This window comes from Lepisosteus platostomus, chromosome 3, assembly GCF_059453375.1.
Source record: "Lepisosteus platostomus isolate fLepPlt1 chromosome 3, fLepPlt1.hap1, whole genome shotgun sequence".
Classification (NCBI taxonomy): domain Eukaryota; kingdom Metazoa; phylum Chordata; class Actinopteri; order Semionotiformes; family Lepisosteidae; genus Lepisosteus; species Lepisosteus platostomus.
In genome coordinates, this window is record NC_142613.1 from 13602971 (window position 1) to 13630404 (window position 27434).

Below are 27434 nucleotides of genomic sequence, written 5' to 3' on the forward strand. Positions count from 1 at the left end.
ATTACTACTACTACAGAGGCCAAGCTTCCTCAAAGTGCTCTTACTGACTTGTCTAAGCCATGACAGTGAAGAAGGATTATAAACACTATAGCATGACTATTCCTTTATGCAGGGGAACTACAAGATTTCAGACACCACAGGACACTTGCAGACGGTCGATTGTTTTAAGGGTTTCCCAAAGCCACTAGAAATTAACAAAAAACTGGCCTTCCAAACTTCTCCAAAACTGACACTGGTTCAGCATTTATTAAATTATTCCCATAATTTACTTCCAGTTTCTTGGTATGCGGAGGTCAGTACTTCACGTTACTGTTCACCTTACACAAAATGATGTGCCATCCTGTTCTCCTCAGAGAATCCTGCTCCAACGGCTCGCTGTTTCACCAGTTCAAGGAATGACTCATCTGATTTAATGCACTGATTGGAGGAAATTGGCAAAGATATAAGCAATAACAAAAAATGAAGCAATAAACAAATAACTCATTTAATTATCAGCAACCAAATACATAATGGAAAAGTAATTAGGCATTTTTTAGAAATGATAGAATTCAAATGAAATGTATTGCTTTGCTGATGCATGCTGTCCGCATGTCTGCATACATAGAACCTAAATTCCAAAACTGAGAAAAACGCTGGCCTTAATTTAGATACTTTCTAACTTCAGTTTAGGGGCAGCTCTATTAAGCTTGTTGCGTCTTAAAGTAGCCCAAGTAAGAACTGGGAGTGTGTTCACTCTAACTCAGAGATGTTAAGAGCAAATTCAGGGAAAAATAAATACAAAATACTAAAACCAGGAACTTTCAGCAGGTTGGCATTATGCATGGGCTCTATAGGAAAAAGAACATGACAAAATAAGACAGACAAATTTGTACAGTATTATCTGTCTGTATCGAGTGATCAGAGCTGTATCAGTTCTGTGCCCGATGGGGAGATTTATAGTCAACCTGATCCTAAGTGAACTGCAAGCTCAAATCAAGCAGGAGACACTGCAGGTGTGAAGAACAGAGAGTCGGATCATTTTAAAACAGTTGAGAGAATTTGTCCAGTCTTTATTTGAAAAGTATCGGAGCAAGGGATCAATTCAGATTCCCCCTTCCACAGAAGTCAGATCCAATTCATTACTAATCTACCAACGTTTGGCTCTGGTACCGACAGGTGCTGTAGTGGATACTGTTCAGAAAGGAACGCAACTTCAGCAGAGCTACAAATCACTGCATGATTAGAACTATACCTTCACATGTCTGCCTTCGGAAAGGGACCCACAGTAAGAAACTAATTAAAAAGTCCCGCTTATGGACTGATGGCCAGCCTTTCAGAAGTTTATTTGCTAGAAGTCCAGAAACAAACATGACCAAAGAGGCTGCCGCATTTTTAAGGGCTTAGGGCAAGGTTAATGACTCCTGTTCAGGGAAAGCAGGAGAATTGTTTCTTCTAAATAAAACCACCAAGAAATCCTAGAACACTGTTCCAAGAGTATTCAACACGTTCTACACCTTGGAGAAACAAAAACACATTTTTTAGTCCCAAAAAAGGAGGAGTACAGATTCATGACCAACTGCTCTATAATTTAGAAAAGGTTTAAAGGGTGAAATAAAAACACTGGTGTCAAGAATAAAAAAGGAAAGCCAGAAAGTGTGAGAGAGGAGGAGGGGAGAGCAGGATTCCCAACACTCCTTCCTCAGAAACAGTCTATTCATCTATGCCTGGAGTTGCACTGTCCGCGTGTCTGTATACATCTGCACGTGTCCGCGCATGTCTCCCAGTCTCCGTCAGCGTCCGTGTACCCGAAGTGTCTGCCTCCATCAGCGATCGCGTGTCCGTCTGCGTCTGAATTCTGCTCCGCTGCCCTCTGTGTCTGCTCGTCCTTGCCATCGTGCAGTTCTCAGCGTCCAAGTCTCTGTCCGTCTTTGTCGGTCTGTCCACGTGCAATCGACGCACGCGTCCTCTTCCTCCCCCCTCCAACTCCACGTCCCTGCGGACCTGCCCGGGCCTCTGGGACAAGGCCCCCCCCCGGACACACAGACGGACGTGTCTGCTCTCCTGGGCGTCTCCCTCATTCCTTCTCTCCACTCTCCGTCCGGGACTCCGCCAGGTTGGTGGTCTGCCAAACGAGACGGAGAGAGACGCCGGTGAGTCTCCACTGTCAGACACAACACTTCCCGGAGTACAGCAGCATTCAGGGATACCTTGGCTTCACTTGATGAGACAGCACCTCCGTATAAACTTGCCAATAAATCCAATATATTAAACAACAGCCACCTTGGCCCCTTACTTTAAGATGCTTCATAAAAAGTGGTAAAAGTACTTTCATAACATAAATGCGGCCTGGGCAAATGGAAGAGGAATCAATTGGTCAATTCCAAATCATGTTCTGGAAGTGGGATTATTCCTGGATGGAAGCGAACAGGAGGAACAGACGGTACGGGATGTGCACCATTAAACTGTCCTCTCGCTGCAACAATTACACAGGTTTTCAGTTCCTAGCATGTCATGGACAGGGACAGTGTTTTTCAGCTTATGCCTTTATCGGGCAAAGTAACCAATTAAGCATACCTGGAATCTAAGAGTTGTAAGATTAACCATCTCTTGGGAGAACTGTTTACAGGGAATCTTTTACAGCGATAATCAACGATTCTCTCTCTTCCTCTGCCCTTCCACCCACCTGCTTCTCGGCTCCCCCCGCCCCTCCCTGCTTCCCTGCCTCACCCACCTTGTCCACCAGCTTCTGCATCTTCTCGATGACGGCGATCATGTGACCGGCGTTCTCCTTCAGGCTCCTCTCGTAGGCGGCGTTGCGCTTCTCGGCGCGCTCCAGCCGCCCGCGCAGATCGCCGGCGGCGGTCTGGGCCGCGGAGAGTTCCGAGGACAGCGCCGCCTGCTCCGCCTCCCGTTTCGCCTCCCGGGCTTCCACCTCCGCTGGGGGAGAGAGAGCGGGAAGCGGGGGGTGGAGTTAGTACAGTACTCCTCCGCGGGCGGGACACTGCAGGGCGCTGGACTGACCGTGAAACGGACCGAAAGGGGCCGCTCGATTCCCTATCCCGGCATGAGGATGTGGAATTAAAAACACATCTTTTCCTGCTCTTACAGACGTTCTCCTGGACTGGGGTTAAAAATAAAGAAAGCCTGCTCCACAAACAGACTTCTCCTGGGCAGGAGGCACGGCGCCCCAAGATGCCCATGATGCTCATGCATCAGAAATAAACATGGACGGCACAGGAACGGTGCATTTACTAGCCAAGTTTAACACTGGATATCACAGGACACAGAAATCGGTGCGGTACCTAGTCTAGCGACACGGTCTTCCAGCCACACCCGGGTGCGTTCTGCTTTCTCCAGGCTGGCCAGCAGGTTAGCAATGTTGAGCACCGTGCCCCTGTGGGTGACGACATCCGAGCTCCCAGTCCCCGATCGCCGCGACGATCCGCTGGCAGCTTTCGCACCGCTACCCGGCAACAAGGCCCGATTCCCTGGAAACATGCAGACGGGAGGTGGGGGTCAGGGATCAGAGACGCCCGTCTCAGAGAGAGAGTCTTAAAAACTGCAGACGAGGGTTCGACCAGAGCAAACCCCCTGCTCACACTGCGCGGTCCAGACTTCGGACTCTACCCTGTGGTAGCCGGAGCCTACCCGGCAATCAAAGAGCCCAAGGCAGGGTACACCCTGGATGGGACGCCAGTCCATCGCAGGGCAAGTGAAAGCCAATCATACATGGGGACAATTTGGAGGCCACAGTAAAGGGCGAGGGGGGAAATTTGGCCCGGACACCAGGATAACTCCCTACTTTCAAGAAATGCCTGGGGTTCTTTAACAACCACTGAGAGTCAGGACCTCGAATTAACGTCTCATCCGAAGGATAGGCTGCCATCTGTCCTCCCTTCAATATCCCTGGACCCAGGTCTCACAATGCTGACTTTAAATCTTTGATTTGGTCACATTTTGTAGTCTGACAATAAGATATAAGGTTGTTACTTGGGGCTGCTAAAGAGCTTTAAGCTCATTTTCTGATCTTTCCCTCGAGTCCTGGTCTCTTGTTGGTGCTGTGGCCTCGCAGCGTGTGAACAAACAGTTTGACCTGAAGGGCAGGGTGCAGTGGTGCATGTCTTAGGCCAGAGGGCTGTAGCACTGAGCCGACCTGGTTATGAACTGGCAACCCCAAAATTCTACGCATAAACAGAGACCCATAGCTACTTTAAATTTGAAAACACAAATGAAAAAGACCTTCACATAAAATGTGAGAAACAAAAAAACATATGCTGGCACCGTCGAACCTTGCAAGTTGGAATCATCTCCAGGGGGCTCTGGGTCAGAGGGGTCAGTGTCCTCCCAGCGTGCTGCCAGCGTCCTGTACCGACACACCCCCCCCAACACAGCTCTGCTCACCAGCTCCCTGGCCTGGAAGGGAAAGGACAGCACATGGTCAGAGAGGGCAGACAGACAGCAGCACACCATGACACACAGAACTCGTTCGCTGAATTGACAAGGAGGACGCCCTGGCGACGGTGCTGGCGATGACCCCGGGCCGTGACCCCTGACCTGCGCACGGGTGAAGTGCAGGCCCAGGGAGTGCAGGATCTCTTCCAGGTCGCGCTCCGCCAGCTGACCACTCAGCTGCTGGTCGAAATACAGGAAGGAGAGGAGCAGAAAGGGGGGCTGCATGGCCTGCCAGCCCGGAGGCCTCTCCTACAGAGAAGGAGACGGAGAGAAAGAGAGGTCACGCACACACGGAACAGTTTCCCACCAGCCCGAATGACAAACGAGAACGGTTTGTTACGGCTCTACTTGTCCCGGTAAGCTGGTGGAGATGCTTTGATGGTCATTGAACAGAATTCAATAACCATGACGCAGAAGGATCAGGTGCTGCTACTGGCCTGTTTAATTTTATGGAACAAGTAAAGGTTTATTTCTTCCTGAAAAGAAGAAAAGAAAGCATTTTGACAGTGGAGCCTTCTTTGGGTGTCAGCCGAAACGCTGCGTTTCTTTTCATCTCTTTTCAGCCTGGAATCAACCTTTACTTGTTCCTTTGCAGCCTACGCATGCTGACGCAGCTGCCTACTTGAACTGTGAAATTTTATGCCTGCAGTAACACCCCTGGCCACTCACACGTTTCTCAACACCCTCATTCTTACCGCATCTTTGGAGGCAGGCTCTTCTGAATGGTTGGACACAGCTGACTTGGTTTCTGCCTCCTCTACCATCACCACTGCAGAGACGAGAGAAAAAATAATTCCAGGGCTCATCATGAGCCCTTCGCCTGCCTGATCAACCCAATCCGTTCAGATTCTCAATTTGAAACTAAACAAAAATGAAAAGGTGCAACTGAAAAATTGAGGGATGAGCCGGAACATGTTCCAGGAAGCAGGATTGTTAGAAGTCTGCGTTTTCGCTGCCCTTAATGACAAGTGTCTGGACAACGTCCAACCACCTGGTCTTAAGGCGTCCAGATCACCTTCGAGGCTGTCTGACAGTCATTCTCTACTGCCTCCCCAAAGTGCCACCAAATCCAGGAGAACTTCCACTTCTGTGACTGCGTGCAGCTGGCTGACACCTCAGTTGAATCCGGAGAGCATTGCTCAGAAGGACTCCTTTTCTGACCATGCAGTTTCCCTCATCAAAGATGTCAAGGTGGAAGCTATAGGACCTGCCAGTGGACAGACACCAACCTTCTTTGGCTACAGCTTTTCAGAGCTGTCTCGACAATGGGCGCCCTGAAAGTGCTCCGCTCAGACTGTGAGACCTCACTCGGGGTTCTAGAGGAGTTCTTTCAAAGGTAGGAGACAAGATCTTTCTGCACGGGGTCACCCGTCAGATGTTCCCAGGCAATCAGCAGGTGAACCCTGGGCCTCCTACGTCTATCCAGACGGCTCCTACGCATCAGATCCAGCTCACCACCTACTGGCGATTAAATCGAAGCCCTGGTCTTGGGTCCAAAGTTGACAAATCGACCTAAGACCTGTGGTGCTCTGGTAGCATGATCATGAACAGCCCTGCGTTGACTTTCCGTGATGGGGAAAGCAGCTCAGCCACCCAGAAAGACTCGGAGCAGAGCTGCTACTCCTCCGGACTGAAAGGAGTTGTGGATTGTAGTGGAGGATCCAACTCCCAGTAAGGACACCTCCATCAGAGCTCTACTGTCCCAAGGAAAGCACAGTCCCTGTTTACAGGGCTTGTCTCATCAAGGATGGCCTTGGGAACGTTTGGGAATCTCCCAGGAGAGAGACTGTTGCTGAGAGTAAAGATTGTGCTCCCTACAAGACATGTAACTGCCGCGACCCTCCCCAGGACACATGGACTGAAAACGCAAGGATGTGGACAGCAGGTGTGCTCCAACCCGGCTGTGATGGCACCACAATGCGGTCTCCAGCAGGGGGCACCGTCGTAGTGATTCCCACTCACCGCTCTCTGCGGTCTTCTCCTCCCCCTCTTCAGGCTTCTCGTCATCTTCCTCGTCCGTCTTCTCCTCCTCGTCCTCTGTGCTCTCTCGCTCCTTCCCGCCTCTCCTCCGCCGGGTCCTCCTCTCTCCCCCTGTCTTCTTCCCAGACCTGCTCTCCGCTTTGCTCGGCTTCTCTTCCTGCCAGGGAAAGAGGCCAGAGAGTGAGCAGGGAGGGGGGAAGCCAGGAGAGGACAGGAAGGAGAGAAAGAAGACTGGAGGACAAGGCAAAGGCAGGGAGGCACAGCAATGGAGGGAGAGCAAGAGTGTCATTTCCCGTAGCTCTTAATTCATCTCTAGACAGGGATTACAGAACTCCATCAACTCTTGGGCTATCAGGATGTGGCTGCCGCACAGGCTGCCTGTCAGAGCTCCAGAGTCAGCGAAGATCTGCCGCACCTTCATGGCAACGTCCTCTCTCTCCCGCCCCTCTCCAGCGCCTGGGGGCATGGCGCTCAGCGCGCGGTAAATCTGCAGCCCGAAATCCCGCTGCAGTATCTCGTTGAAGAGCTCTGCCATCAGCCCCACCTGAGAGCAAGGACAGAGGGGTTACAGCGGTCATGGTCCACATCTCACAAGCACTATGGCTTGTTCTGCGCAAGAGTCTTCTAGAGCTGGGAACCTTCTGGCTGAGGAACCTCCCTGCTCCAGGAATGATTCTCCACAGGGACTGCTCCAGAATGCACATCAGATCTCAGCCTGTGATGGCTAGAAATGGGATACTGCTGGACGGAGCTGTATGGGGGCATGATGTACCTCGAAAGCTTCTTCGGAGGTGCTGTTGCGGGGCTCCAGCAGGGCGGCGAGCGGGAGGGGTGTGAGACTCAAGCCCTCACAAGGCCGTAGCACCAAGCCTGGCTCCTCGGGGAGAGGGGTCACAGCTGGCTCAGTCTCGCACTGGGGCGGGGGGGGGGGTAAAGAGAAATAGGTTAACACAGACCCTGACTGGGCAGTATGACACACTCACTGCAGTGAGGAAAGAGAGACAGATGGGTTAACACAGACCCTGACTGGGCAGTGTGACACACTCACTGCAGTGAGGAAAGAGAGACAGATGGGTTAACACAGACCCTGACTGGGCAGTGTGACACACTCACGCAGTGAGGAAAGAGAGACAGATGGGTTAACACAGACCCTGACTGGGCAGTGTGACACACTCACTGCAGTGAGGAAAGAGAGACAGATGGGTTAACACAGACCCTGACTGGGCAGTGTGACACACTCACGCAGTGAGGAAAGAGAGACAGATGGGTTAACACAGACCCTGACTGGGCAGTGTGACACACTCACTGCAGTGAGGAAAGAGAGACAGATGGGTTAACACAGACCCTGACTGGGCAGTGTGACACACTCACTGCAGTGAGGAAAGAGAGACAGATGGGTTAACACAGACCCTGACTGGGCAGTGTGACACACTCACTGCAGTGAGGAAAGAGAGACAGATGGGTTAACACAGACCCTGACTGGGCAGTGTGACACACTCACGCAGTGAGGAAAGAGAGACAGACCCTGACTGGGCAGTGTGACACACTCACTGCAGTGAGGAGAGACAGATGGGTTAACACAGACCCTGACTGGGCAGTGTGACACACTCACTGCAGTGAGGAGAGACAGATGGGTTAACACAGACCCTGACTGGGCAGTATGACACACTCACTGCAGTGAGGAAAGAGAGACAGATGGGTTAACACAGACCCTGACTGGGCAGTGTGACACACTCACGCAGTGAGGAAAGAGAGACAGATGGGTTAACACAGACCCTGACTGGGCAGTGTGACACACTCACGCAGTGAGGAAAGAGAGACAGACCCTGACTGGGCAGTATGACACACTCACTGCAGTGAGGAAAGAGAGACAGATGGGTTAACACAGACCCTGACTGGGCAGTGTGACACACTCACTGCAGTGAGGAAAGAGAGACAGATGGGTTAACACAGACCCTGACTGGGCAGTATGACACACTCACTGCAGTGAGGAAAGAGAGACAGATGGGTTAACACAGACCCTGACTGGGCAGTATGACACACTCACTGCAGTGAGGAAAGAGAGACAGATGGGTTAACACAGACCCTGACTGGGCAGTGTGACACACTCACGCAGTGAGGAAAGAGAGACAGACCCTGACTGGGCAGTATGACACACTCACTGCAGTGAGGAAAGAGAGACAGATGGGTTAACACAGACCCTGACTGGGCAGTGTGACACACTCACTGCAGTGAGGAAAGAGAGACAGATGGGTTAACACAGACCCTGACTGGGCAGTGTGACACACTCACGCAGTGAGGAAAGAGAGACAGACCCTGACTGGGCAGTATGACACACTCACTGCAGTGAGGAAAGAGAGACAGATGGGTTAACACAGACCCTGACTGGGCAGTGTGACACACTCACTGCAGTGAGGAAAGAGAGACAGATGGGTTAACACAGACCCTGACTGGGCAGTGTGACACACTCACGCAGTGAGGAAAGAGAGACAGACCCTGACTGGGCAGTGTGACACACTCACGCAGTGAGGAAAGAGAGACAGACCCTGACTGGGCAGTATGACACACTCACTGCAGTGAGGAAAGAGAGACAGATGGGTTAACACAGACCCTGACTGGGCAATGTGACACACTCACTGCAGTGAGGAAAGAGAGACAGATGGGTTAACACAGACCCTGACTGGGCAGTGTGACACACTCACTGCAGTGAGGAAAGAGAGACAGATGGGTTAACACAGACCCTGACTGGGCAGTGTGACACACTCACGCAGTGAGGAAAGAGAGACAGACCCTGACTGGGCAGTGTGACACACTCACGCAGTGAGGAAAGAGAGACAGACCCTGACTGGGCAGTATGACACACTCACTGCAGTGAGGAAAGAGAGACAGATGGGTTAACACAGACCCTGACTGGGCAATGTGACACACTCACTGCAGTGAGGAAAGAGAGACAGATGGGTTAACACAGACCCTGACTGGGCAGTGTGACACACTCACTGCAGTGAGGAAAGAGAGACAGATGGGTTAACACAGACCCTGACTGGGCAGTGTGACACACTCACGCAGTGAGGAAAGAGAGACAGACCCTGACTGGGCAGTATGACACACTCACTGCAGTGAGGAGAGAAAGAGAGACAGGTTAACACAGACACTGGGCATTGTGATACACTCACTGCAGTGAGGAGAGAAAGAGAGACAGGTACAGGAAAACTACGCTGTTCAGCTAGAAACAGGCTGGGAGTGGCTGCCGGACATTGAGGAAAAGTAAGGGCGTTCCTGGGGGTACCTGCTGCTCATGTCCCTCAGTGGCATCACTGTTTGCCCCGGCATCCGGCACCGCCCGCAAAGCCTCCCACTCGGCTCGCCCGGGAAGGGTGTGCCAGACATCGGGCAGGAAGAAAACCGTGGTCTCCACGTGGCCCCCCCTCAGATAGCGCAGCTCCGCCAGCTTGAACCTGAGGGCGAGGAGGAGGTGATTGGGAAGGAGCGGAGAGAATCTGAAAACACAATGGGTTTCCGCATGTTTGCTAACCTACAACGGCTACACTTGTTTCATGCTAATTCTTTGTGCTCTGCTTCCTTCTTGTCCTGTTACAAATCAAATATTTAACTTTAAAAAACAATGTAGTACATTTTGCATAGCATAAATTAATGTTAAAGTGTTTACATGCCCTTAATAAAAACTGATAATTTTAAACTTGAATTGGGAGTAAAAGGGCTTGACTAACAAAAGTAAAATGCAATTGCACATTACGCAGTGCTGAACTGCTCTGAAGCTAGAGGAGAACTGGTCATCTTTACAGTGTCTCTCCGCTGCATTGTTATAATCTACCCAGGAACCTGCGGTCAGCCGTGAAGGCTGGAATGGATTGGCCTGCTGCACAATGGGAGCTGGTCTCTCTGTGGTGTGGAGGGCAATAGGGAGGTTCATAGAGGACACACTGACCACTGAGAGCAGCCACTCAGGTCCAGTCCTGCCTGCTCCCGGGCCCAGCGCACTGCCGTCCGCACCAGAACCTGGGGCTCCTTAGCCGGGTTCGCCCCATCTTCTGAGGGGGACCAGGGTCCCCCGATCCACCTCTCCTCGCCGCCCCGGATCCCCACCACGAACTTTGCAGAGAGCCGAGAAGCACAGATAGTTAGACACCCAGTCCAGGCCAGACAGACACCCTGTTAGTTTCTTCCTCGCCCCACAGGCATCTCCTCCCTCTGCCACAAGAACTGGAGCCGCCAGCTGTCAGTCAGCTCCCCAAAAAGGGGACAACCGCGAGGAGACTACTCAGACCATCCTGGGGGGCTCTACGACAGCTGTCCCCATCCTTTTTGAGTGAGTGGACCCCTCCTCAGTTTCCCTCTCTATTTACTCCCCATTAAATTTGAAATCTAACAGAAGAGCAAAGAAATAATCTGTACTCGGTAAACATCTGTAACACACTCGCCTTAAATTGTGGAAATTATACTTTTTCCCTTCACAAATTTATTGAAGTAGCACAGCAGAACGTGGTTGTGGAGTAACTGATCAGCATGGCTAGAGCTGCTTCACTGAATTCAAAGAGGTCAGGTTGGGGTGCTGACAGTTTTAGCCTCCACGTTGCAATTTGTTTTTCTGCCGATACCCTGTAGTAGCTTTGCAGACCAGCAGGGGTCAGTGAACCACAGTTTGTGTACGCTGGTCTACAAGCCTCACACGGGTCTCAGAGCGTTTTGCCGACACCCACAGGTGCTTCACCACCCACCAGGGGGGCAGCTGCAGAACAAAGAGCCAACCCTCAATATCCTTGCTTGACCTCTTTCCATTCCCTTTAAACAGCTCTGGCTCCCGTCCTAGGATACAAGGGGAGCAAAAGAGTGGCGCCCCACTCCAGGACTGTAGAAGCCCCTGTAAAAGCAATGGGCCCCTGACCTTGATGAGGGCCGTGGGGTGGACAGCACCCTCTGCTGGCTCCTTGTTGTCCTGCGACAGAGAGCAGCACTGCCGGTAGATCTCCTCCAGGCTGGGCATGGACAGCAGCAACACCTGCAGGTCACAAACACAGCATCAGGGCCACAGAGAGGAAGTCGTGTCACGTTAAGGGTTAAGAGCTAGGATTGAAGTTGCTGCTACATCTGGGAAAAAGCAGCAGATGGAGGTTAAAAAGTAAGGGATACAGACGATTTCAGCATTAGGACTAGAGTTACAGCTCTGATCAGATCCATCTGCAGTGGGGGTTAAAGGCAGGCTGAATCTGAGCCAGAGAGAGGTTTAAGGAGAAGGAGAAGGCGGGGGTTACGGTCAGTGCTAAGGCTGCAGGGGCACTGAGCACTAGGGCTGGCTGCGGGTTAGAGGTTACCTTGGTGCTGTAGGTGGTGTTGGTACTGGTGGGGTGAGTGAGTTCGGCCTCAGGCTGCGGGCTGCCCTGGTAGAAGGGACAGGGGTACCCCAGGGTCAAAGGTCGGGAAGGGGGGAAGGTGTCGACCCAGCTAAGCCGCAGGTGGAAGAAGGCGTCCGGGATGCTGAGCTGAGGGTAACGGCGCAGAACCTCCATTGTATCACACGCTGAGCTAGAGGGAGCGGATGAAAAGAGAGGAGAGAGAAAAAGAGAGAAGGGAAGGAGAAGAGGAGTGTGGCAGAGAGAGAGTAAGTGAACGAATGCTCTGTTTGCTTGTCTGCTTCATGAATATGATGTATAGAACAGCCTGCAGCTGGTAAAACCTGGACTGTGAAATTTGACTCCATCTGCTACCTCAATGCTTGGAGGTTTTCCCCAACACTGAAAGCTGAAACTCAATATAAAAACAGCCTTTGGCTAACACCCCACCCTCATCAGCTACGCCCCCGTGCCTTGTACCTGTCCCTGCTGAACCGGGAGAAGAGGGGCCAGTATCGAGGTGTCCGGACGTTGGTTTTCTTCTGGGGCCCTTCTTCCTGCGTCCCCCGCCACCTCCGCCTCTTCTGATGTTGGCTGTCGCCCCCCCAGCCTCCATCCTCCCTGCCACGCAGAGAGACAGACATCCTGTGAGACATACAGACAGACCGCCAAGAGGCAGACGCACATATCCAGAGAAACACAGACAAAACCTACAGACACATACAAACCAATCATCACAGAAATACAGACAGGCAGACCGCCAAGAGGCGGACACACGTGTCCAGAGACACGAAAGCAGACACACATGTCCAGTAACACGCAGACAGACCACCAAGAGGCCGACACACGTGTCCAGAGAGACGCAGACAACACATACAGGCACACGCAACCCAGTCAACACAGCAAGACCGACAGACAGACTGCCAAGAGGCAGACACATGTGTCCAGAGACACGCAGGCAGACACTTGTACAGAGATACACAGACAACAGAGACAGGCAGGTACACACCAGTCATATATTGAGACAGAGAGTGAAACACACACAGAAAGACAGATACACACACTGAGATGAAATGGAGAGGTGCACACACACGAAGACACTCAGGTACACTGATACACAGCTGGGGACAGATAGACCGTTAGTCAAACATGTTCCTTTACCATGGAGAATGGAGGCTGACTTGCCTTGAAATTCTACTGTTTGTTTGTTTTTTTTAAAGAGAATTGAACTTCAAATTCAATGTTTTTTTTGGCGGAGAGGGACATAAAGCATTCTATTTAAAAAGGCCAGTGGATAATAAAGAAGAACAGTGCGCCGGTCCTGACAGGAAGTGCGTTTCACTCACCAGCGCGACCCCCTCCGGCCCGACCCCTCGCTGTGCCTCTTCCTACCCCCCGTCCACGGCTCAAAGTGCCCCCCCCAGGAAGGCATGTGGGAGGGCGTCTGCAGTAAGCCAGCTGGGAGACAGGTTAGAAGGGGGGCGGGGGGGTAAAAGAAAGCAAAAAATAAGAAGGGAACAGTGAGTGAAAGAGGAGTGACTCCAAAAACATCCCATGCGCCTGATCATTATAATTACATCATCACACCCTTAGAGGTGAGTCACTGTGCAGCCCAGTCACCTGCCCCTGTGGGGTTTCACGCTCGCCAGGATGTGCACAGCAGGGCTCCGATAGCTGAGACTCGTTCTGTGTAATTACCTCATGTTCCACAACCATTCCCAGCATGTGGCATTTTTCATAGCTGGGCTCACAACAACCAGGATTAACATGGTATAGCCACCCTGTATACTCAAGAGAGGCAGACAGGGATGGCCGATCCCCAGCTACTTGCTTCATTCATCTCTGAATACATCTTCCTATCCTAGACAAAGATTCCAATATCCAGCCTCTGGTATGGGCTTAAACAGAAGCCCACAGATAGTGTACCTAGGGCTCGGATTCACACCTTGCAGCTGCAACTGAGATGGCAGAAACGTGCTGAGCCGGACACTTAACAGGACCTAGTTTTATAAAAGGTAAGATACGCACTCTTTGCTCCATTTACTTATTAACCCAGTACCGCACCTTGACAAAAGCATTCTTTACACTGAAACATTGCGTTAATAGGCTGTAAGTAAATGGAGAAAAGAGTTTACCCTTTGTTTAAAAGTACTTTAAAGTAATTCTATTGTTCAGCAAGGACATTGCCCTTGGGTGTATTCATTGCTCTACAACAGAAAGAACAGACCAGGAGCCATCCTGTCACACAATTAGACCGCAATCCGATTGCAAATCTAATCCATTCCTGGTTTTACCAGCCGAAGACTACAGTCTATGCTGACACCAGAGTTTGGGCACGTTTCCTGTTAACTACCAAATCTTCAGTGAAACCGTGCAGACGGAGAAGTTAATATAAGTATATTTGTGAGATCCTATCTGCCCGATCCAGAGAGGGGGAAGGAAAAAAAGACGTTACAAATGAGAGGAGGCCATTCATGCCCATCAAGCCCATCTGGTAGATAGTAGCTAATTGATACTGTTTTTATAAAAACCTGAAGTATTGGCTTTAACAAGACGATTGGGCAGCTTTTTCCTTACTTCCACTTACTGACAAAAAAAGTGTCCATGTTTAAATGCACGTCTCCTTACTTTCCCCTCGTGGTCTCGGCTTTGTGCTTCTCAGTTCACGCTGAAGACGTATGCTAGTTTGTCTTTGTTAATGCCGGTTTTTACATTGGGTCCCTTCGCATCGACTCCGGCTCTGGGGATGCTTGTTATCTGGGTGTGCTCAATCACCCCAATATTCATGATCATATTATTGATACGTGGTGTGTTTACTTGTGCTGGTGAGACTGTCACAGGATAACACATGCACAAAACAGGACACTGTACTATCAATTATGATTCAGCTTATTTGTTGTTTAACGACCTATCTGTGAATCATAAATAACCAGTGTTCGATCTGCAAAAGTGTCTGTGGCCAAGAAGACGATGAAAGGGGGGGATATTTAAAGCTTTCTACAGATACATGATCAGCGTTTCAGCAGACGTTGAAGGCACCATAAATAACTTCAGCAGCAGCAGCAAGAGGGCGGAACAGGCTCTCCTTAACAGTACGAAGCCTCATTAGTGGAGAAAGGTGCTTTCATTTCTGAACGGGGCAGAGCCATGCTTTGTTAATGTGAACACGTTAAGACAAGCACCTCCGATAGCTTTGAAAATGCAAGCTTTAAGCCGCACTTTGTCTTATCTGTCCATGACAAAAACCAGCCCACTGCCCAACAGTGACCCCAGGGACCTGTGTCTGTGAGAGACTGTGCCACTTCGCCTAACAGCCTGTACGCTCCAAATGACTTGTACCGACAAAAGCTTCTGGCATTTAGGGGTTGTCACTCCGCAAGTTCAACAACTGCTGCTTTCAAGCTGGATGGAAAAAAATGAAATGGCAATGGCAAATTCAAAGAAAAGAGAACTGTGATAAAGTGTGGTTGAGAGTCAGTGCAGCCTGTATGAGAACAAACTGGAATGGATCAAAGAGAAGTTAATTGGAAGCCTAATGAGCAATCCTACAGTGACAAAGCAGATCTTAAACACCTAGCTGAGTAGTGAGATCAGATTAGGTGATGTTACTGCCATGTTACTATGTTTAACTCAGGGAATTTATGTGATGCTACACTGAACTCCTTGAGCAGACTCACGTTTCGGCGTGGCCTGTTGCATGCTGGGCAGCAGCGGGGGGATCATGGGATCTTGCAGGAGTGGTCGGGGCTTGTTTCCCAGGATCCCTTGCTTCTGTCCGCTCGACATGGAGGGCAACAGGGGGGGCGGAGATTTGAAGAAGAGCTAGGAGAGAGAGAGAGGGAGGAAGAAACACAAAGAACGAGGGAGACGAAGAAAAGGAAGAGGGAGAGAGAAAGTGGGAGGAAGCGAGAGAAAAAAATAAAGAGGGTGGCTCTAAGGTTATGTTCAAGCTTCTTTTCCTAGAAACCTAAGAAATTAGTAAAGGTTTACAAAAGTTATTTTAAACAAAGTGAGAAATACGCATTCCCAATAGAGGCCAAAGTGACAAATTAATAAAGCTGGATGAAATCCTCCGATCAATTAGTTACTAGCAGCCAATTGAGCTAAATAGGCCAAAGGGACTACTCTTGCTTGCAACTCTGCTGATGTTGCTTGGATCTCTGAACTCGGCTCTCTATACCTCATTCCAAGTCTGCTGGGAAACTGCTGGCCTCCCCCTCTGTCTAGGTCCCCAGCCAGCCCAACACCTCCTGCCTTTACTCGGTCTCTCTCCACGTACCTGGCTGTTGAGTGCCTGCACCTTCTGTGCAGTCCAGGACTGGGACACAGCCGGGTCCAGCACTGCAGTCACCAGCACCTTCTCGCCCACCTGGGGCAGCCGGCCCTTCACCACACTGAGAGAGCGAGAGTTGTTCAGGATTAGCAGGTTCATCAGGAAGCTCAGTACAGAAGGTCCAACTGTTAGCACTTACACTGAGGACATGCTAAACTCCGACGTGCCCATGCAAAAACTTCACAACTGCAGGATGCCACACGCTGACACGTTTGCAGTTTGTTACTGTCAGATCCTCTTTCTGCCAGCAGAGAACCAGAGGCAGAAATGCACCTTTTGCCACACTCATGAGAAATACTTCCCTAAATTAAAAAATCTAATTCCCGAATTTCCACACCTGTCAAAATCAGAACAGTGTCCAATCCTACTGAGGAAGAGAGGAGGCTCAATAGAGCTGGTCCCTCATCTCCTATCACCTTGGGAACAGATCCTCAGAAACAGTTCAATTATGTCATTGCCCATTGGGGGGGGGGGGGGGGGGGGTCATCAAGGAAGGGCAGCAAGACAAACGCCTCTCAGCAAGTCTTCCTTCTTGGTCTTCAGAGTGATGGTTTTAAAAGGCCTTGGAGCTACTGCAGCAGCCCTCAGTTGAGATTCTGAAAGCACTCCTCTTTCTCACCCTATTGGGCACAGCATCACTGAGAAACCGACAGTCACTACTTAACATAACCTGGCCGGAAATTCCTTATGTGGATTTTGCATCAATTTTGAATATATTTTCATAACTCTTAAAGAGCCTCACCTCATCTGGAACTGCACCTCCTCATCCACCATGCCATAGTAGTCCTGTAGCTGGGTGACCACCCCCGTGAAAACACGCTGCTTCAGCTGGGGATTCTGGGAAGACAGGCACAGAGAGAGTCAAGACAGGAATGCTAACCCTGACGGTTTTTAACAAGTATGGCTGTGCTTCACTTTCAGTTTCTTAAGATGAGGTATGAATCAAAGTCAATTTCCTTGTCTAACGCAGTCTTTGTGACAACCCAATTCTCGGAAGAAGAATGTGTAATTGAAGTTCTTTACTGCAACTTACTAGAGTCTTGAACTTTTAACTCCTTTACCTTCCCAGTCCTGTCTGGTGACGAATGTCAACAGACGTCCAAAGGCGAGTAAGGGCGTCACAGCAAGAGAAAGAGAAACAAAAAACCTCACACAACACATGCAGGGCTGCATTAGTCTCCTCCTCAGTCAACTCCCTCAGCACCTGAGTCTTCAGCTTCTACCAGCGAGTGACCCATCTTACTGGTGATATCGAATCGCAGCACTTTGTCATCCGTTTCGTTTTGTGAGATTTTCCTTCGTGCTGCATGTTTGTTTTAATTAGTACTGTTGATTGTTATAACTAATTACCTTTATTGTTAGTTAATATACACACAATCTCATTTTCTAATGCATGGGTATTACCCTTATCTTGAGAGATTGTGGGAAGAGTTTTGACCTTGTTTCCGTGAGCACAACTGGGAAACAATCAGGCCCTGGAGTTTTATCCCGAATCCAAATGACCATATCTTAGATTCCCACAGCCATTATCTGCTGATCACGATTTCCTCATAGCTGATCCTATAGTTCAGCTCCAATTGTTGTTTCCCGAGACGACACACACCTGGAGCAGGGAAGGCGCCTGCGTGGCCTCCATGCCTGCCGAAGAGTGCACAAATCCTGGGGAATGTCCTAGCAATGCCGGGGCTGCTGGGAGAAAAACATAACATAAGCATCCTGGTACTAACACTCTCGCCAACACAGCACATGGTGCCCCAGAGGTCAAAGCACTTAACAGCCATGAAGTAGGAGGACTCACAGGCTGAAACGTTCAGCCCTGAGTGCAGGTACAGGCTCGGAATCCGAGCTGCCCTGCCCGTGAAGCACTGGCTGAGCCTGTGCCACTGGGGTGTGCTCAGAGCCTGCAGACATTCTTGAAACACCGGCCCTGCCTGCTGTCCACACCCTCCTGAGCTCACTGACAGTGCCCACTCACACTCACAAGCCAGAACTTTTCAGGCAGATCAAGAACTACTACACGCTAACTACTCTTCTACTACAGCCCAGCCCCCAACTGTACACAGCACTGTCCTACTGCACTTTTACTACAGTCCCCACTGTAACAGCACTGTCCTACTGCACTTTTACTACAGTCCCCCACTGTAACAGCACTGTCCTACTGCACTTTTACTACAGTCTCCTACTGTAACAGCACTGTCCTACTGCACTTTTACTACAGTCCCTACTGTAACAGCACTGTCCTACTGCACTTTTACTACAGTCCCTACTGTAACAGCACTGTCCTACTGCACTTTTACTACAGTCTCCACTGTAACAGCACTGTCCTACTGCACTTTTACTACAGTCCCCACTGTAACAGCACTGTCCTACTGCACTTTTACTACAGTCCCTACTGTAACAGGACTGTCCTACTGCACTTTTACTACAGTCCCCACTGTAACAGGACTGTCCTACTGCACTTTTACTACAGTCCCCACTGCAACAGGACTGTCCTACTGCACTTTTACTACAGTCCCCACTGCAACAGCACTGTCCTACTGCACTTTTACTACAGTCTCCTACTGTAACAGGACTGTCCTACTGTACTTTTACTACAGTCTCCTACTGTAACAGCACTGTCCTACTGCACTTTTACTACAGTCTCCTACTGTAACAGCACTGTCCTACTGCACTTTTACTACAGACCCCTACTGTAACAGGACTGTCCTACTGCACTTTTACTACAGTCCCCTACTGTAACAGCACTGTCCTACTGCACTTTTACTACAGACCCCTACTGTAACAGGACTGTCCTACTGCACTTTTACTACAGTCCCCTACTGTAACAGCACTGTCCTACTGCACTTTTACTACAGTCCCTCACTGTAACAGCACTGTCCTACTGCACTTTTACTACAGTCTCCTACTGTAACAGCACTGTCCTACTGCACTTTTACTACAGTCCCTCACTGTAACAGCACTGTCCTACTGCACTTTTACTACAGTCTCCACTGTAACAGCACTGTCCTACTGCACTTTTACTACAGTCCCCACTGTAACAGCACTGTCCTACTGCACTTTTACTACAGTCCCCACTGTAACAGCACTGTCCTACTGCACTTTTACTACAGTCTCCACTGTAACAGCACTGTCCTACTGCACTTTTACTACAGTCCCTACTGTAACAGCACTGTCCTACTGCACTTTTACTACAGTCCCTACTGTAACAGCACTGTCCTACTGCACTTTTACTACAGTCTCCTACTGTAACAGGACTGTCCTACTGCACTTTTACTACAGTCCCCACTGTAACAGCACTGTCCTACTGCACTTTTACTACAGTCCCTACTGTAACAGCACTGTCCTACTGCACTTTTACTACAGTCCCTACTGTAACAGCACTGTCCTACTGCACTTTTACTACAGTCTCCACTGTAACAGCACTGTCCTACTGTACTTTTACTACAGTCCCTACTGTAACAGCACTGTCCTACTGCACTTTTACTACAGTCTCCACTGTAACAGCACTGTCCTACTGCACTTTTACTACAGTCCCTACTGTAACAGCACTGTCCTACTGCACTTTTACTACAGTCCCCTACTATAACAGCACTGTCCTACTGCACTTTTACTACAGTCTCCACTGTAACAGCACTGTCCTACTGGACTTTTACTACAGTCCCCACTGTAACAGCACTGTCCTACTGCACTTTTACTACAGTCCCCACTGTAACAGCACTGTCCTACTGCACTTTTACTACAGTCTCCTACTGTAACAGCACTGTCCTACTGCACTTTTACTACAGACCCCTACTGTAACAGGACTGTCCTACTGCACTTTTACTACAGACCCCTACTGTAACAGCACTGTCCTACTGTACTTTTACTACAGTCCCCACTGTAACAGCACTGTCCTACTGCACTTTTACTACAGTCCCCTACTATAACAGCACTGTCCTACTGCACTTTTACTACAGTCCCTACTGTAACAGCACTGTCCTATTGTACTTTTACTACAGTCCCCACTGTAACAGCACTGTCCTACTGCACTTTTACTACAGTCCCCTACTATAACAGCACTGTCCTACTGCACTTTTACTACAGTCTCCTACTATAACAGCACTATCCTACTGTACTTTTAATATAGCACTCTACTTTAACTACTCTTTGTTAATCAAAGCTTATTACTTACTAATATAGCTTTTACATTTGTCTTTTATTGTCCAGAACTAATTTTTACATTACGTGTGTGACACTAAATAAGCACTGGTGGTGCAATTACATTGCGGGCTTTTACAATATTACATACAAACACAAGTATACATAAATCAGGACAATAAGACCCATACCAGCTCACAGTACTGACCTGTCTTATGATTGGCTCGCGATGACATCCTGAACTCTACCCTGCCATGCCGTCAGCTGAGCTGATGGTGCACTCCGCTAGGTCAGCACAACGTTGAGACCGTTCTCCCGATTCACTCTGCAAAACAACACAGTCAGTACTGATACATATCTGGTGGGTGACAGGAGTCATCCGACCATACCAGGCACTCAAAAATTCATAACGGATCAAATTAAAAACAGTTTTTTTTCCCCATGTAGCTAAAAAAACGGAAGGGAAGTTCCATCTTTAAAAGCAGACATCCCAGATCCTAACTTAGCAGCTCTTACTCAAGACACGGCCATAAAGTGTGGATAACAACAGTATTGTATATGTGACAATCCTTTTTCTTAAGATATCCTGTGCAAAAACCTTTGCAGAGCGTCCGAAGCTCATAATGGCTCGACAAGAACATTTCTGTTTTTATACAAATCAGTGGAAACTAGGTGGAAGAGGCATTCAAAGACATTGAGACTTGGAGGTATGTTTTTACATAAGGGGATGTGAGAGTACGGATCAAGCTGCCCAGCCATGTTCTGAAGCAAGTACCCCGGCTTCTTCCAGCAAATGTCCAGATACGATCCAGCAATGGCTTGGGTCAATCAGCGACTAACTACCCGACGGGCTAGACGGGTCAAATGGCTCCTCTGGCTTGTAACCTTTCTTGTGTTCTTAACTGGATCCTGCAGTGAACCTCTGCCATGAGCTCTTTCAGACAGGTACTCTTCTCCACAGCTCCGAATCCATGTGGTTTCTTCCTGTAGGAAGTTCCCCTAATTCTAAGCTACACCCAACACTACTGTAAAATCCTGCATTCGGTATAGGGTTTTCGGCATTCACGTGAAGCTTTCACTGGCCAATGATCAAACTTTATTGATAAAACCAAAACGAGCCGACCAAGCCAGACGAAGAAAAAGAATAACGGACACAGCGCGAGCCTGCATTCTCTTCTCCACCGTCCACCTCCACCTCCACCGTCCACACCACACTTTTCCCTGGGTCAGAGATTAAATTACCCACCAAACAAACAAATTACCACACACAAAACACTGAACATGTTAACCCCAATATGTCTCACACTACCAAGGACTTCCAGGCTGTAAGAGCAAGACATCTTTAATTTCATCTGACGCACTTCTGAGTGAACAGCATTTTAAAACACAGCACGCTTTTCTTACACTGAAGGATAATGTACATACTGACTTGGTGTACATCACAAATAACATCACTTTATTAACCCTTTACAATTTATTTTCTCATACCCCAGCTTGCTCTCCATGAGACACACAGACAGGGAGAGAAGCTTGGGGTCAGAACACAGGGTCAGCCATTGTACAGCGCCCCTGGAGCAGCTGGGGTTAAGGGCCTTCCTCAGGGGCCCAACAGAGTAGGATTCCTCTGCCGCCACAGGATATGAACCAGCAACCTTCCAGCCACAGGCGCAGATCCTTAACCACAGAGCTATTATTATTATTATTATTATTATTATTATTATTATGAACCATGCATTATGGGCAAATGGGTAGGGTTTTAGAAAAAGGGTAAAATAAATCAGTTTATGTATTACTTCAGTCAAAAACTGAAGATGAGATGTAAAAATGTGCTTTCTTAGGGATCTCTCAGTAGGCAAACCAATGGCCATGTTGACTAGACACAGAAAGCATACCCTTATCTATGATCTGGTCACCGCATTGCTTTCTGCCTTTCTTAACAAGTGGAGAATATATCCATCGCTATAGGAAAGGACGCTGAGGACTGAAAGGACCAATCCCATGCCACCAGCGAAGGAGACGTCTGCTCCAACAAGCTGCCTGCATGCTAAGGTGCTTGGGATGTCCAGAATAGGACAATGCGATGAGTTTGCTGCCAACAAGGATAACAAGACTCCCACAACAAGGAATAATGGAGATTTTTCAGGCCCGATCTCTGCCGGTGCAAACAACATAGCAAGACGTACCCCAGCTCGGATGGAAGAACTTGGCTCCCCCGTAGGCACCTGCAGTAACCAGTGGTCCCGATACCGGCCAATACTGAACTTGCTCTACAAGAAAGAAGCAGGCAGCTGAAACCCGGAGCAGTGCATATGACACCCCTTTGCCAGCGTTGAACATGAAAGCCAGGAGTGTCCGATCCTGGTCCCGAAAGGCCAGAGCCAGGTTTTCCCTTTCAACCCAAGAGCAAAACCAGCTAGTTACTGGCTTTACTGGCCCAATCCACCTGCCTTTCCAGCTCTTCGGGTGCTGCTGCTTTAAAGACAGCTAGAAAAACTACAGATACACAGTCTGTCCAGGACCAGGACTGGACACCCCCTTCATTAAGAAACAGGGCACCTCGAAACCTCGCAGTCATGCTGGACCAAGCCTGCCCGGGTCAACCCTGCTGTAAAGCTACGCTTTTCGTGTAAATTGCTTTGACTCGCAGATCCCAGGCGTCCTCCGTTCAGTGGGCAGACGAGTCGTTTTAAAAAGACGGTGCCTGCACCATGAATCTGATTTGAAAGGAGTGGCCTTTCACTCGTTCACGAGTGAGCCCTCCCCACGCACGCGCCGGTTATAATACAAATATTCCAAAACTCAACCGTTCATGAAATGAAATAATCATCGTGAACGACAAAGGTATGGGCCGGCATGTCTCCATCGTGCTGTCGCCCACCAGCCCTCTCGCTACAGCGAGGCACGTCAAACGGTCACTTTTTCATCTTTTCATTCGGGAAAAGGCTTGGAAAACATCACGCACCGGACCGGTACCGACCCAGGGCGGGCTGCTCTGCAGCCGGTCCCGGCGATTAGTTAAGAGGGGCGCTGAGCCACGTCAAAGACAAGCAGACCTGCGCAAAAACTTGAGCCGCTCGGCGAGTTTATCTTCCAGCGGCTGCTCTGATCTGCATGCAAACGTGAACGAAGCCGGGAGAAAGCTCGACCTTTTCCGTTTTCATGTATTATTTCTAAAATCGAATGAACAAGAAATAAGGCGCTTTTGCATTGCTGTCACCTAAAAGTATGAACAGGGCTTTTTCTTTTTATTTTAAAAAAAGGTGTACAGATCCGGATCGGAAGCGGATCTAGATCGGATCGGCGCAGAGCCCTGCACTGCTGTCCCCTAGTGTAACGCATAGCAAGGTACGAAAAACAGTACAATTAACCAATGACTGAATTCTCTTTAAAAGTACCGCATCGACACCGAACTTCTCCCCGGTTAAAAAGAGCCGATACCCGAACGTGCCGTCGCCTTCAGTACCAATGACAGCACAGAAAAGCATACTCAAAAGTCTCGTAGGAAAAACAGGGAGATCATTTACCACAAACTGGACAAAATAGCCACGCTGAAGAAACAAAGCACTGAAAAGCAGTCAGCACGGCAAACACATAACCTGCATTTGAGTAAAAACGTGTCCCTTCTATTGTCGGGAGCAATTCTGAGATTCACATTTCCGAGCTATCCCGGGGTGTCCGGGTGAGCAAACTTCGCCTTCAAAGTCGAACAAAGCAGCTTTATTTCACACAGGCTGAGCGCACAACACCCGCCGAGTCCATTATACACCCGCGGGCTGCCGGTTTTATTTAAAGGTCGATTTAAAAAGATCAGAAACCCGTCACTCACACGTCCCCCCCACAACTCAGTCTTCCAATCGCTACTTCCTTTTCCTTACCATCGCTTTTGTTTGTTTAGTAACAGGGAGGAGAGTCCGCAGGGAGGGAAGACAGAACACAGTGAGCCAGACAGCCGTGCGAGTTTAAAGCAACTCCGCCACCTAGCGTCTGGGAGGGAATGCGCACTGTATCCGCATAGAGGTTCGCCTCAGTCGTACTGACCTATTGTGTTATTATATTATATCATATTACGCACCGTGTAATACTGTACTGTGTGATGCTGTTCTTTTTTACGCAATGCTTTGGCAGTCCTTGCATGAGAAGTCATACCCATGAACGTTGATTATATTGTATCTGCACAGAGATACAGCGGACAAATAGTCCCTCACGCAGGGCGTACACAAAGACCGTGCAGGGAACGGTTTTCAGCAGAGTGTAAAAATAATAATCATTGCTTACACTTATATAGCGCTTTTCTGGACACTCCACTCAAAGCGCTTTACAGGTAATGGGGACTCCCCTCGACCACCACCAGTGTGCAGCCCCACCTGGATGATGCAACGGCAGCCATAGTGCGCCAGAACGCTCACCACACACCAGCTATCAGTGGGGAGGAGAGCAGAGTAATGTAGCCAATTCATAGATGGGGATTATTAGGAGGCCATGACTGGTAGGGGCCAATGGGAAATTTGGCCAGGATGCCACCCCTACTCTTTACGAGAAACGCCCTGGGAGTTTTAATGACCACAGAGTCAGGACCTCGGTTTTACGTCTCATCCGAAGGACGGCACCTTTACAGTATAGTGTCCCCGTCACTATACTGGGGCATTAGGACCCACATGGACCGCAGGGTAGGCGCCCCCTGCTGGCCCCACTAACACCTCTTCCAGCAGCAACCTTAGATTTTCCCAGGAGGTCTCCCATCCAGGTACTGACCAGGCTCACACCTGCTGAGCTTCAGTGGGGCTGCCAGTTGTGAGTTGCAGGGGGATATGGCTGCTGGAAAAGCTACGCTTTTCTATTGAAAATGAATTTTCTGTAGATCTGGTGACCTGCGTGTTCTGCTTTTTAACACTTTAGGATTTCAAATGCTTCCAAAATGGATAATTCATTAAACCCATGTCAGTTAGGATTAAGCTGACCAATGGCGGTCCAAACACGAGAGTGATTTCTTACAGAGCAGAGCACTTCGGAACACATAACGACAGAATCTGCAGTATCCGTTTGCCATCGGTGCAGGAGTACTGTGCACGTGGGAAAGGGCTCTCCCAAAACAGCAAGATCTAGATCCGGGAAAACGAATAAACTGCCTGTATAATTGTATAACTGTATAATTGGACCCCCTTAACTCCACGGCCTCACGCTGTTAAAGATTCAGAGGCTGTTTTCTAGTAAGGGTACAGCACTGAAGTAGACCGTTAGGTTGACTCCGTCTGTGCCTTCTAGGACTACTTGAAATAACGAGTCACCTCGTTAAGTGCTCTGTCTAAAACCAAAGACACCCAGTTCTTTTAGCCTCTCAGTGTAGGACATTGCTCTGAGTCAGGAAATGTTCCTGGTCACAGTTCACTAAACTAGTCCCAGAGGAGAAATACTTTTTTTTTGTAACATAGAAACCAAAACTTTTTCCCAATGTTCTTAAACGAAGTCTCACTAATGCATGACACGTCCTTAAACTTTCTAATACTTTTTTTTTTAAATAACGGCATTTTTTCCCCCGGCGGAATTCGTAGCGTGACAATGATCGGTCATATACAGCAGAGTCGGGAGAATCTACTGTTGCGCACTCATACAGGCATTTAAAACAACAGCATCTAACAGATTCGGTCTAGCCGAGTCGTGTTCCAAAAGGAATATTAATAATTAATCGCCTTTGAATTATGTTGTCAGCGCGTTTATGATTTTGTCGGATTCATCAAGTCGACGGCCTATGTGGAGTTTTCTTGCCATCAAGTACGCTAGCACCGGAAAGCAGTTTGGGAACAGAGCCTAAAGAGAACAGAGCTTAAATGAGGAGATTCTGAGAGTTCACACAGAAAGTTTTTACTCAGCACCACTAGAGGGCGATTTGGTACCGTCTAAGACTGTGAATGAGCTGTTGAAATCACCGTAACCTGAGAGTTGATGTACGGTTTAAAAAAAAAAGCATTTCTTCGCTGATGTGCATCTACTGCTGTTTTTTAGCTAAAGCCTTGTTTTTGTTGTTGCAAACAAGGAATGGATAACTCTATCACAAACAGTATACAGCATACAGTTTATTCTAAATAAAGAGTTGCAGTTTTAAAATACTGTACATCCATCCGATTTCTAACCCCTTCATCCAATGCAGGATCGTGGAGGAGCCGGGGCCTATCCCAGCATGCAACAGGTGCAAGGCAGAATACACCCTGGACTCAGTCCATAGCAGGGCACACACAAACACACACGGGCAAGTTTTCGCAGAGGCCAGTTAACCCGTCAGTATGTCCTTGGACTGTTGAAGGAAAACAAAGCACCCAGAGGAAACTCATAGGAACACGGGGAGCACATTCAAACCCCACGCAGACAGAATTGAAGCCAGCACTACAACGCAGCAATGCTAACCTCTGCACCACTGTGCTGCCCTAAACATTCGTTTCAAGTCCTTACATGTTAAGCTTAAATTTCAGCTATTTGTGCTTTAACTTTTTTAATTTGAGTTAATCCACAACCACTTGTGGCCCTTTCCTCTGCTCCTATATGCTGGTGTTACCCTTGTCGTACAAGGCGGCTTTCAAGAAAAAGCTGGAGGAAATCTTCAGATCAAGACACTGGGCACGTCCTTACACAAAGGGTTGTGGGAGTATGGAACAAGCTCCCTTGCCTTGTTGTTGAAGCTGGTACTTTGGTTTCTTTCAAGAATTAGATGGATGAGATTCTCAGATCAATTAGCAACTAAGGGGTCAAATGTCCTTCTGTCGTTTACAACTGTTGTTACAGGAAATTTAAGAAACATACTGTCTTCCTAACTACAACTTTTATGATAGTGCCACTGCCAACATGAGACATGTAACAGGTAACTGTGTGTCTGCTGTTTTTTACTTCAAATTGAACTCTTTCTTCCTTGATTTAATAATTTGATTATGTACACTTTTCCATTTTTTTTTCTAATTCACTTTTCTAAAGCCAGCAGCTATATCACCCTGAAACTGCAGTCTGTGTGGGTCCTAATGCCCCAGTATAGTGACGTGACAGGGACACTATACTGTAAAAAGGTGCCATTCTTCAGATGAGATGTAAAACCAAGGTCCTAGAGTGTTTATCGAAAAGCGTAGGGGTGTTACCCAGGTGTTCTGGCCAACTTTCCCCCTGGCCTTTACAAATTGTGGCCTCCTCATAATCCCCATCTCTGAACTGGCTTCATCACTCTG

General features: G+C 48.8%; 1 protein-coding gene across 6 annotated transcripts; it reads right to left on the reverse strand.

The window, feature by feature from the left end:
* Positions 1 to 1014: 1014 nt before the first annotated feature.
* ccar2 (cell cycle and apoptosis regulator 2) lies at positions 1015 to 24123 on the reverse strand. Of its 6 annotated transcripts, none has more exons than XM_088624610.1 (22): positions 24105 to 24123; positions 22413 to 22496; positions 20438 to 20554; positions 17696 to 17781; positions 16835 to 16929; positions 16039 to 16153; positions 15437 to 15581; positions 13106 to 13217; positions 12240 to 12380; positions 11742 to 11952; positions 11315 to 11428; positions 10358 to 10521; positions 9698 to 9866; positions 7184 to 7324; positions 6827 to 6955; positions 6394 to 6568; positions 5127 to 5200; positions 4534 to 4680; positions 4269 to 4392; positions 3282 to 3467; positions 2711 to 2916; positions 1015 to 2101 (listed from the first exon to the last, which is right to left on the reverse strand). In XM_088624610.1, the coding sequence occupies exons 3-22, from the start codon at positions 20463 to 20465 to the stop codon at positions 2054 to 2056; spliced, it is 2610 nt and encodes an 869-aa protein (XP_088480736.1). In that variant the 5' UTR covers positions 20466 to 20554; positions 22413 to 22496; positions 24105 to 24123; the 3' UTR covers positions 1015 to 2053. The 6 variants fall into 6 exon arrangements, with proteins under 6 accessions (XP_088480736.1, XP_088480738.1, XP_088480734.1 ...); XM_088624612.1 differs by having other exon boundaries at positions 17696 to 17778; positions 24056 to 24119; XM_088624608.1 differs by having other exon boundaries at positions 24056 to 24119.
* Between the last annotated feature and the right edge of the window lie 3311 nt (positions 24124 to 27434).

Coding starts and splice junctions, on each gene's coding strand:
- ccar2 (XM_088624610.1), bottom strand. CDS start 20,465: ATGTCATCGCGAGCCAATCATAAGACAG. Junction 7,325..9,697: donor CTGAGGGACATGAGCAGCAG/GTACCCCCAGGA, acceptor CCCCCGCCCCAG/TGCGAGACTGAGCCAGCTGT. Junction 2,102..2,710: donor TGCAGAAGCTGGTGGACAAG/GTGGGTGAGGCA, acceptor CTCGTTTGGCAG/ACCACCAACCTGGCGGAGTC.